This window comes from Falco naumanni, chromosome 3, assembly GCF_017639655.2.
Source record: "Falco naumanni isolate bFalNau1 chromosome 3, bFalNau1.pat, whole genome shotgun sequence".
NCBI classification, from domain to species: Eukaryota; Metazoa; Chordata; class Aves; order Falconiformes; family Falconidae; genus Falco; species Falco naumanni.
The window spans coordinates 102,545,008-102,557,535 of record NC_054056.1 but is presented as its reverse complement, the minus strand read 5'-3'; the positions used below and the strand labels follow the sequence as shown (position 1 = coordinate 102,557,535).

Genomic DNA, 12,528 nt, shown 5'->3' with positions numbered 1-12,528 from the left:
ACTATTCATACAAGTTCTACTCAATATGAATAAAATGTGCAGAATGGAGACTTTAAAGAATGGTATTTGGGTGCTTTTTTGACCTGCTTATAATTTGGTGTATGCAGCAATACTTGAAGGAAGCTAAACAGTACTGCGGAGTAAAGAATTTTCATCTTCAGCTACCCATTTGTAGTCTTACATCAGTTTTGCAGTTCATGTGAACAAAACCAAATTTTTCAGTGAGTGGGCAGTCTCTTTTATAGATTCCTGGGTTCTAACAAAAGACACCATTTCTTTCCATTTCTTTACAAAGCTTTCTCTAATGCCAAGATTTCCTAAGTCTGCCTTTTTCTGTTTCTATTGGAATGTGACTACAGAGGTTTCTCTGTGTAATTGTCTTTACAGTTCTCATATAACTATTATCCATAAGTTTGAGGTCTCAAGGCTCTTTTGTGTACACAGAGATATATTCCAAGGGCACATTTTTACTAAAAATGAGTATTTCCACACAGTAGCAAGTGAATACATTTTTGACACTTCATTCCTGTTCAAATCAAGCCTTGAGTTCAAAGTTCACATTCTCTGCTAACCTCCTTGGAGGGTCAAGGAAGTTCAAAGAAAATCAGCAATCATACAATAGAGCAAAGAAGCCTTCCTAAGCTCATCACACACTGTCAATTCTTCTTAAACAACTAAATCTACCTGAAAAACCCAAATAAACCTTCTTAATGACATCTGGAGCAAAACTGAAAGACTCCCATAGGTTGCCATGCCAACCCAATGATCAATTACTGCTTCTAAGAGAATAATTTCATAGGAATGACAGAGTACTTAATCTTGGGAAAGTTCTTTCACATTTTAAATACTTTATATTATAAAAGAACTAGATATACCAAGACAAGGGCTTTCGGGGGCCATCTGTGTCAAACCAGTTCAATTATTTAATGAACAGACAGTAAGATAGAGAGCAAACAAAGAGTAAGAGAGTATAAGAGACATAGGGAATAATCATCACTCAAAACAAAGTTTAAATTATTCCAGGCAAAGGAGTTATATACATTGTATTACTCCATGTAATGAAGTTTAGAACATAAGTCATATCCGAATGTATCGACTGTGCTCACACACGTGTTTGCGAATAACATTTGAACAAGGATGATCTAGTGATTTGATTTATTAAAATAATCAAAAATAGATTTTGTCCAAGTTGAGAACTATTTGCAGGCTTTTGCAGAATTTCTGAAATGCTGGAACTTTACTGTCTGAAATATGAGTTCACTCTGCTTCAACTTAAAATTAATGGCAGAAATCCCAGACACTTTTTTCATATATTTGAAATATTTTAAAGAATTGGTCTTGTACTACTCACTGGCGCAGAGTTGTCTCTTGGTCCTCTGGATCTGACCATTCTCCCCAGCACTTCTATGCCATCAGAACTAATATTCCCGGCTGCATTAATGGTCTTCTCGCCCACTTGTTTGCAGTCAATAATTATTTTGGCTGTAGTCTTGCTGATAACAACATGCAACTAAGCAAAAGAAAAGATGTTTTAACACACAAAGGAGCACAGAGGATATATATACATTCCTGGGAATAGGCAGGTATTTTTTTTAAATGAGCCCCTTACTCCCTGTTTGCTAATGAAACTCAGAATAATCCACAGCAAATAAACTAGATGATCTCTAGAGGTCCCTTCCAACCTGAATTATCCTACAATTCTTACCTGCTTAATGAATTTACCTTATTTTTCTGCTTATGGAACATCTGCATACAAACTGGCACCTCACATAATTTATTGAGTAAGAAAATAATTTATCCCGTGCAAAAGATCCACACAATGTTCATACACCACCCAGATCCCGAAGAACCCTTGATTTATGTGGTCAGTAATACTTCCTGGGCCTTGTATAATCCTGCTATATAGCACTGCATTTCACCAATACGTCCTTTATAGCCACTCGCAAAAGCCAAAACTAAGCAGTAAAATTTAGTCTGTAAATTATACATTTACAACACAGCAAAACCTTTTGTAATGAAGTTTTTACACTGAAAAAGATCAAACCACATCAAACGTGGTACAGAAAAGCAGAACACAGCAACCAAGTTACTTCCCTTCTGCCTTGACTCACACTCTGTTGCACATTGATGATGCAGCAAAGACAGTCCCAGAAGAGAGGACAATCCTAGCCACAACCGTCCTATCATGAGCAAACTCTCAGTTAAGCAAAGGATAGGACAATTTGAGGGAGGGGGGACACCAGATGAAAAGCTGGTAGAAATGTCATATCTTCTCTATACCAGTACACTAACTACATGGGGATCAGAGCCCAAGGTCAGAGAATGGCAGGAAGAAGTCCTTTGGCTGCTTTGGTCTGGGCTCAGCTGGAAATAAATAACTGAAAAGCTGCTATGAATTTGGTCTTGTGCACTTTTCAAACACACATCTAGCAAGGATCATCATTCAAAATACAGAAAAATGCTTAAGAGGAGAATTTGCTAAAGTGCCATATATCGTTCCAAAGTACAACTTAAAAGAGTCAGAATTAGACCCCAGCTCTGTCCTACCTTCCCTTTCTTGCTCTTGATTAAAAAACAAGTACAGAAAAGTTGAGCTCTGTAAATACCGTCCCTCAGTCCACAGTTTCCTTTTTTTATTTAGGAAAGATACAAACATCAGGAATAAAAGTGAACAACAAAAGCACCTTCCACAACAAATATGTGCTACAATCCCAGCACTACTTCATCTGCTTTCAGAAAGAATGTTGTGAGTTCTCTAACAGCCAAGAAAAGTTTGTAACGGCATAGCCCTTAAAATATGTTTAAAAATAACAGCTCTAGTCAAAAAAGAGTATATTTTATTTGCTTAACATTTTCTTTTCATTGAATGACATTTCTAATCCAAACCTTAAAAGGAAAAGTCAATTTATCTCTAAATTACATTTCAAGACAAGTATTTTTAATCAACTCTAAAACAGAGGCACAAAGCATGAGATGAAAATTTATCATATCAGCTTCATCACAAAAACTATGACTTCTTTAACGTTAGTTCATTATTGCAAAGAGACTTAAAACAGCTTGGTACATGATTCTGAATATGCAAAACACATTTCTATTAGCAGTGGTTGACCACATGAAGGAAGATTTCAAAACATGAAAAATTCACACATCTTTATTCAGAGTGGTTTGGTTTTTGTTTTTTTCTCTACTACCATTACTAACCTTATGAAAACTCCCATAAAATATCTTCCTTATTTCAGGACCTTCAAAAGTCACAGTTTGAAAATCTCCTTTGTAGTCGTAGTTAAAGAAAGTCAGGGTTTTACCACCATCTGTGTGAGAATAAAAATAAGGGCTCTGTGTTAGAGGAAGAAAAGGCCTGATACATTATTTAAAAGAGTCCATTTTGTGTTACAAAGAGCGCAAATGATATCAGATCTAAAGTTGGTAAAACACATTCATAAGTGATATACTGACCCAGAAGAAACAAGTTATTTCAGAGGAAAGGTCTTTTGCAGTTTGACAAAAAGGATGGGCCAGTGGTTGGGAGCCTACCTCACCCATGTCTATGTGATCCTACTCTCCCTCTAGTTCTCTGTGGGACTTGGACAAGGAAAGCAGATACAGATCCTCAAGCTAGCTAAATACCTGATTTCTACCTATTTCAAGGTGACTTATCTAAAAAATTCTAGGAAAGAAAGAAAGATAAGTACTAATATGTCTCTTTTAAAATTGGCAGCTATGAAGAACATCTACCATGGTATCTGCATCTTTTCAACAGTAAATATGGAAACCTAAATTATAATCCCTGGTTTACAGTTGTGGAAGTCAAATCAAGTAGAAATGAAAAGAATCATTCAGAGATCATGTCTCTAGCTTTAAGTCTACTATCCTCAGACTGCATTTCCTCTATGTATACCATACTGTCAGTACCACTGGCATATATCAAGACAGATTCTATTAGAAACAGATTCAGAGCAGTGGAAATTTTAAAAGCAAATGAGTAAATTCCTTATATCAATTTACATCCAGTACAGCTCTTTGCATTTCAGTATCATTACTCCCGGTTTAGAGCAGCATACTCGAAATTTGACTCTTAACTGCAAATTAAACTCCATTAAATTAAATCTAAAAAACATACATTAGAGACTCTCACCTTCCGGATTCAGGTAACTGTTCTGGCAGGATATTATAACACTGGCAATAATAAATCTAGACACAGAATGAATCATTCATTCAGTTAAAGAAAAAGTCACTGACAAAACACAAAATACATACTGTCTAAAATAACTCCAACCAGTGGTTCATATCCTTCATTTAAAATCTCCCAAAGAGCAAATGGCTCTGGAGGTGTGTCAGGAAGTATACGGAAGAGAAACGTAATGGTGTAATCAGAAGGGAGACCTTCAGGATGCAAATACCTGTAAGAGAAAGAACACCTTTTAAACTGAAAGAAACATTAAAACTGGTGATTTACTCACCAGCTGTCCAGCTAACATACTTCCTATTACTCTGTGTATTTCTTTGGAAGTCAAGACTGAGAAGCAGTATGAGTAAGTGTTTGCAAAATCTACTCAACTTGATAAATAATAAAAGAATACTTATGAAGAAAGGAGATTTTTTCCCTTGAAATTTACAAAATTGTGCTAAATTATTCTTTTTTTCTTTAATTTGAAGATCAAATCAGAGGTCATTTTGAAGTAAAGATGCAATTAATTATATTAAAAGCTTTTAAAAAACAGTAGCTACTCACAAGACCTTTGTTATTACGTGGTTTAACGGACAATGAAAATAGAAGTTGCTTGGAAGACCAATCTCAATAGGCATATCCTTTGTTATTTAACCATTACTAATGGATTAAAATTAGCCATGACAGAGACTGTTAAAGGAAGCTTTCTAAATTACAGGGAATTTAGCTTACACATTTCAAAGCCACTATATAAGAAAGTGAAGCCAAAACAGTTCACACATACAGAAACACAATCTGTTCTAGAATTTTTGCAGAAAAGAAAGGAAATACATGTAGTAAAATAAGTATGTAATTTTACGCCTTTTCATAATTTTTTTTATTTAGTACTTCAAATTTAAATTAATCTTTCATTGCCAAATCCCAAAGTGGGACATTTGGGTGAGTGTCTGAAACTACTAACTATATTTTGAAAATGTTAATTGGCCCAATTTCTTAAAATCACAATAAAGGCATCTGAAAGAAGCCTGAAGAGGTTATTTAATCAATTTATTTTCCCCAAATATGATTCATTCCTTCTAAATGTTTCTAGCACATGTAAGATGTATAGATGTTAATCATGCTGGAAAAGGAGTAAAATGTGATATATAATCAATATGTGCTGCACAGTGTTTTCAGATGATCAAACATGATGTTACACTGCAAATTTCCCATAGAGAAAAGGGAAGGGTACTGAATAGGTACAAAAAAAACAAAAAAAAAAAGCAAGAAAAAAAAAAGCTTTACAGTATGCCTACTGTACAAAGAATGAAAAAAAATCAGTAATCAGGGTGGGGCAAACAGGGTTTGGGGATACAGAGCTCAAAAAGGAGAATAATATTAATGGCATTCAGTGCACAGATGAGATGACAAAACCAAGTGTTATTATTCAGACGTACCTGTAGATCATCAAGTGAAAGGCAGTGAAAGTCTAATGAAGCAGTAAAATTAGGCTAGGATGGGAGCAAGAGAAGAGCATATAAATGCAGCAGATCCAATTAGAAAGAAGCAGAAAGTGAAAAAGAAGTGAGAAATGCCAATCCCTGGAAATTTCAGCCCATCTAGACCCAGGAGGACACTAAATATGAAGAATGCAAAAAAAAAAAAAAAAAAAAGAAAAAAAAATATAGCTCCACCTGGGATACAACAAGATAATCACAATCACACAAAAAGACTAATCTGACATTTAATATAAACCTTAAAAGTAATTTCCCACTGTTTTTCTTCCTTATCTCACCTAAAGAACACTTTTTGTTACATCTTCCCATGATTAATCCAGCAGGGCTACTGTTTTTCTCTGGTGCAACTTAATACAAAGTGGGGGACTGGACTGAGAGGAACCAAACACAACATACACAGTGGTCATAGAAGAAACTGAGAGTTTCCATTACTTCCTCTTTGAGGAATGACTGTAAAAGTTTGGTCAGAGATTTCTTCATCACTTCCTCCATATCTCTCCCAGTCAGTGAACTATGTCCTGCCTTCCAGGAAGCTACTAGACCGTGTTCACACAGACTCATTTCAGCATAACGAGGTAATCTTCCTTTGTAATCAACAAACGGACTTGGACTCAAGTAAAAGTGACCGAGGACAGCTAAAGCAGGTTCTCATTCTCACCCCACTTCAAAGACATTCTGCACTCTGTAAGACTTCAACTTGCATTCCACAGGCACCTTTCACAAAGTACTACATACTGGAATCTGCCCAGACATACCCCTGCATGAAATTGCTAGGTGCTAAACTGGCACAAGCCTGAAACTGGCTCATACAAGAAACCCAAAAGAGCCAGTGGGCTTACTAACTTTTATACACAAGTGCTATTTTTGAATGAAACTGATTGAGAACTCAGGACCCCAGACACTCTTCCTACTCATTAGTATAATGTAGATATACACTAGCATCTCTGCTCTTCTGACATGAAAATATTGGTCCCTGAAACGAAGAATTGTCTGCACTGGACAATTACCTTCATGTGTTTTATGAATACTTATATGTTAATACATACTTGGTAGGCTGGGATACCAGGGCATCCTTGTGCAGTCTGTAACATGGGTAAACATTAAATGTACCAGGTTCCATTGAAACCCCTTCTACAGCTGAAAACTCCTTTTCAACCAATCCAAACATTTCCATCATTTTAAATCCTGGAAGGTATCAAAACATACATTCTATTAATTTAAATTAATACCGCATTACAGGAAACAAATAAATGACAAAGCCAGTTGCATCAAAGAGTTTCATTCACCATCTGTTTAACAGCTGTTAGCGTAAAGGGAAAATTATTGCCTAATATTGTGAAAATCAGGTAATGAAAATGATTCCATAAATCAGGAACAAAAATAAACACAAAAATACTGTACCTGCAAAATTGTTGCCATCTTTAACTACCAATGGGCAGGCTGGAAAAGAAGGAAAGATACATTTAAGGATACAAGTGATGTCCCACTGGGTCAGAACAACGATCCACTCAGCCCAGTACTCTATCCCCAACAGTAGCAAAAGGAGATGCTCTTTAGGAAGGGCATGCAAACCCAGCCACTTTCTACCCCATTCGGTTGATGCTCCTTAGGATCCACAAGGGTTGCAGCAAAGATGTTAAAGAGTACATCCCTGTGTGTTCCATTTAACATCCTTTCATGGATCTGTTGCCTATGAATTTGTCTAATCCTACGAACCTGCCTTCACAACCTCTTGTGGACACAAATTCACTGCCTGCTACATAAAAAAGTATGTCTTATACTGTGTTTCAACCAATGCTCCCTAATCCTCTATTTGTGAATTTCTCCAGCTTAACTCAATCTCAATCAAGTTCAATTACTTTAGCTGGCATCCTCTGTACCTTTTCAAACTTCACAATAGCTTTCATGAGCAACACAGACCAGAACTGCATGCAGTCCTTAAGATGTGTGCACATATTTTAAATAGTTGTAAATCTGGTTTATATTTTTCCTCTGGTAGGGAAGAAAGCACACTAATCTCTTCCAGGAAAAGTTCCCAGGGCAATCAATAAGCCTAGAGGCAGGGTGTCAAATATGGCACCCCAGGATACTCATATTCAGAGAGATCACTTTTGGAATACAAGCACAAGCGACCTACAAATGCTACTGTTGAGTATTCTCAGCAATCAACATTCTCTCTTTCACTGAAAGCAGAGTTTCTGCTCAAAACCAAAGAACTGATGGGACACAAGCAACATATTTGTGCTTAGCAGCTCTGACATAATTTACAGTTTCATGATAACAAACAGTCCTATGCACAAGAACTCTGTACAATCACCAATTATTCATGTCAGCTATACAGTGCCTACTTCCTGGCTTCTTATATATAAGGAAACATATTGCGGGCACACACCTAAAAGCACATAAATGATTGAACTCTAACCATTAGGTGTTGTTCCAGAAAGTCTTTCCCTTCATTTTCATAAAGAGTCTGAAGTATGGCATTTTCACAGATTTCAAAGAGTTTGGGCATATTTTATGCTTTTCTTTAGGCTACAACTCTTCTACTTTCTCTGATAATACAAACATTAATGATTAGCTCTCCATTAACAAATTATCCACGGTGATTTGAGTAATAATAAATGTAGCTAACTGTACTCTTACAGATGGTAGCCTAGGAAATAAAATGTAATTAACTTTTTATGACAAAATTCTGACCCATTAACAATGTTTCATGTCTGAAGTAAGTTTCTGACAACCAATGGCTGTATCTTGGATTTATAACAAACAACCATTAATTATTCTGAAGTCACAACACTTTCATTTCCTTAATCTTTTCTGGAAATAACATTTGAGTTACAATACCTGCAGCAAATTATGTTTAAAAGATCAAGAATATCTCTTAATAGAAAATTAATCGTTAGAAAACCCCCACTATTTAGCACTTATTTTAGAAGCAAGTGTAAGTCAAAATGACTAACTTGCTGATGCAGTTTCACAAACAAAAGTGATCAGCTCATCTTCAATCTTTGTAAAGGCATCAAAGTCATCCACAAAGAAGACATGTCGTTCACTGGGCTTGCTGCCAATATTAACTAATTCTGAATAGTCAGCATCAGCTACTCCAATAGCAAAAAAGCTGAAACCTGTAAAAGAAAAAAGAACACTCTTGTGAGTCATTCATTTATAGAGTGGAAATACAATATGAACACCACTGTATTTGCACTGGCTCCTTTCCTGATTAAATATAAAGTTGGAAATTCTATTATTATCCTGCAACACAAGAAAATTAATGCATGTAATCTAAAATAAAGGTAATACATTCTCTGTGAGGTATTTCCTTCGGCTATTTATGCTTAATCAGTTAATTAAAGCATGTTTTCTTGAACACATATAAGACCACTCGTAGTTTAAAATTCTTGCATAAGTTTAAATGCTTTTCTAATTTAATGCTGTACTGTATGACACATAAAAATATCCATGTATCAAGTATTCCATAAATACAAAGTACAGAAATTAATTTCCTGTAGGTCTTTCACAGATTTTGTTCTGTGCCATATATTAATCAGAGTTTTCAAGCCACTGCTGCCTCATGAATGCATACTGAAATAAATGCATTCTCATTTCACCAGCAACTTAACTGCACTGGTTGAATTTGTTCAATATATTCTGCATGGATATATTTTGAAATTTGGGCCTGACTTACAAGATTAAAATTAAACGAAAATTGTATCCTATATGCTTAAGAAACAGCAAACTAGCTAAAACGTTTTCAACATTTTCCTTTCCATAAAAGATAAAGAAAAAACCTGTCTACATCAGGCTGAATATTGTTAATGGACACACTGTTCTCGCATGGCTCAGTCCCAAATTCACTCCAGTCAATCAAGATTGTCTTTTAGCTTGAATAAGGCCCAAGGGCATTCATCACGTTCTGCAGAGCTTTTAACATAACAAAACTTTGAATTAATGTATTATAACAATATCTTCATGTCTCATCCAATATCAGCACCTCTTCATGCCAGTCTCTATTGTAGATGCAAGTCACTACCTGCTACAGCCTATCCACAGCCTACACATGCAGCATGCGTAAAAAGAAATGGAAGAGAGGAAGTCATTTGTCCAAGGCGACACATCCCAATCAGCAACTGAACCCCCACCATGTGCCATCTCCTCTTGAGGTCATTGCCAGTCTAACAGTTAATAAGGCAATGGCAAGACTTACCTGCCAGTTAAACATTTTCTGTTCAGCTTAGATACACACTCCAATTAATTCACAAATATGGGGGTTTCTTGATTGGTATTAAAACAAGTTATGCATGCTCCACTATTTTGTGATATGATCTTATTCATGAAGATGCTACACTCAGCATCTAGCAACAATATAAGCAAGCAGCCAAGATCAATGATTGTGTTTCAAGAGTCAGTAATATATGCTGGTAACTTCTTAGCTGCCAAAGTGTAAAGGCAAATAAAAAAGCACATATGTAATTTCTTCTTAGATCTCCTCACATTAAAAGGATGATAACTTTTTTCTTCCATCCTTTGGTTTTGTCCATGTAGCCCACTGCACCCTTTGGGTTTTGATACAATCCTCAGTACCAGACATTTCTGCAACTAACCCAGTTCTTATGCTTAGACTCACAACACTGTATGGCTGCTTAAAGCTCTAAATTCAGTGCTTTAAAGAAAAAATCCTAAGGTAATTACTGTAACATGAGAGCAGATCACAACCAGTAAAAGAATATATGAAAGCATTTTCAAAGGACCTCTTGTATAGGAAACAAAACCATTTGGTTTGCTGGTAACTGCAAGACTACACTTCACAGATGACAGTCCATGTTCTCAGGATCATGTCCTCTAAAGTATTCATCCTGACAGCAATTCCACTGACTACTACATGATTTTAGCACTGCCGTCAAAATGAAAAATAAAAGCATTAATCACCGAACAAAATCCAGAATCTAACCATAGCTTAGTGATATTTTGAGTTTCTCAGCAACTACTGCCTGTTTTCTTTAAACTTGGAAATCTTCCTGGAGCAAAATTTACCCTTATCTCATGCCCACACTTATGTATTCATAATTAATGAGAAAAAGGAAAATATGAATAATTCTTGAAACTACACATTTTACCATCTAGTTGCATTTCTCTGGAGACTTTGTTCACATCATCTTGTGATCGCCCATCAGTAATGACAACCAAAACCTTTGGGATGCCTCTTCTCATGCCTGCCTCTCCAGTAAACAGGAATTCTCTTGCATGTTTAATGGCTTTGCCTGAAACAGAAAAAATTGACAGCATGCTTCTACTGTGACATAAATCCAATTTCTCTTGGCTTCTCATATCGTATGTTAGACATCGATAAAAAGAGAAATCTGTCAGGTCCTGAGCAGTCTGTAAATTAGCGCACTCAGTAGTTATTAAAATAGAGATTCAGAAAAGTTTAATTTTGACCTTTGAAAATTTGATGACTTCAGCCATCAGTTTCTCAATCCAGAAGGTGAAGATCAAGAGCATGACATGTGTGGGAAATGGTATTCTGTGCAGGTTAGAAGTAACAAAATCTTCCCTTACTGGATTGTAGGGCCCAATCCAGGTAACAACTGGAAGTGCCATTGTAACATTTTCTTGAGTAAACCGAAAACGTGTTATTTTGATATGACTGAGACTGGAATGCAATGCAACAGCTGCAAGAAATTTCTGTGCAGTCTGAGAATAATAAAACATAGGTTTCCAACTAAAACAGATTTTAACCCTTTCAGCAGTCATCTTTAATTTCTTCACATCAGAGAGCTATGTTAAGGGATTAATTAAAATATAACTCCATTCAGTTAACAGACATCTTCCCCCAGCCTAGTCTTAAACATACCACTGAGGCTTAACTGTCCTGGCTTATAACCAAGCAGATCCTCCACTCTGTCCACTGTTTTCTACATCCTCCCTCCCACCTTATCTCCCCTCCTACCTTTCCACTTGCCAAGCTGATTTCATATTGCTCCCCATTCCACCTCCCACAATCCGCAAACTCACTTCTGCCTTGCTGCCTTTCTCCTTTCTTCCCTTCCTCCTTGATCCTTGACATCACTGCTGGTCAGAGGGGTGAATACCCAGCAGCAAGAGGTGAAGAGTGTCAACTGCAGATTATGAAGACTTTCTAACTTCAAAGTTTAAAAAACTAACCTTTCACCTCCAGCGTGGAGATAACACGTTGTCACTGGCTTTGCACTTATATAAACCACTTAGCAAATGGGAAAGAAATACTGCACAGAAAGAACCAGGGAGAAAATCTGCATCATAATCATGACCTTTCTCACCTGTTTTTGTATTTCCTCCTTTGTAGGCTATTTGCTGAATAGCTTCAAGAAGAGTCTCTTTTGTTTTGTATGCATTTAATTTAAATTCTGTCCTGGGATCATCACTGAACTGAATTATTGCCACCTGTGCACACAGAAGATGTGTTCATTACTAAAGCACCACCCAGTGTATAAGCAAAAAGTAAGTGAATCAGTGCATTTAAAACATTAAAAAAAGATTTATCTTGTAACTTTGGTTCATCCTTAAATTGAAGCCAGAATTTCTTTTCTTTTTAAGAAGCTTTCACTAAATAATGTTTAATTTTACTCTCTGAAGCCTTGGCAATAATCTAACACTTTCTGGTTTCATTCTGCAGCAAACAGGATGAGAAAAGTAAATACCCACTTTGGCAGAGCACTCTCAATCAAGCCCAAAAGCAAAATCCTAGTTACAGTTGCTCACGTGTGTACAGTTACTCATACACAAAACTGCAGGGACTTAATTCAGTCTCCACAAATTAATACCTGCACATAAGTAAATTAAGTTAGGAAGCAATACTGAAGCAAGTAATAGAAAGATGCAAGACCA

General features: G+C 36.2%; 1 protein-coding gene across 4 annotated transcripts in view; it reads right to left on the bottom strand.

Moving 5' to 3' along the window:
* Positions 1-12,528, bottom strand: part of COL14A1 (collagen type XIV alpha 1 chain) — a 123,461-nt gene that overhangs the window by 35,820 nt on the left and 75,113 nt on the right. For all 4 annotated transcript variants that reach the window (XM_040587646.1, XM_040587645.1, XM_040587648.1 and 1 more), the window contains 8 exons: positions 11,961-12,084; positions 10,779-10,922; positions 8,625-8,789; positions 7,066-7,104; positions 6,711-6,849; positions 4,258-4,400; positions 3,202-3,311; positions 1,352-1,510 (listed from right to left, as the gene is read on the bottom strand). In XM_040587646.1, coding sequence (XP_040443580.1) covers positions 1,352-1,510; positions 3,202-3,311; positions 4,258-4,400; positions 6,711-6,849; positions 7,066-7,104; positions 8,625-8,789; positions 10,779-10,922; positions 11,961-12,084 — 1,023 coding nt within the window. The remainder of the gene's footprint in view (positions 1-1,351; positions 1,511-3,201; positions 3,312-4,257; positions 4,401-6,710; positions 6,850-7,065; positions 7,105-8,624; positions 8,790-10,778; positions 10,923-11,960; positions 12,085-12,528) is intronic.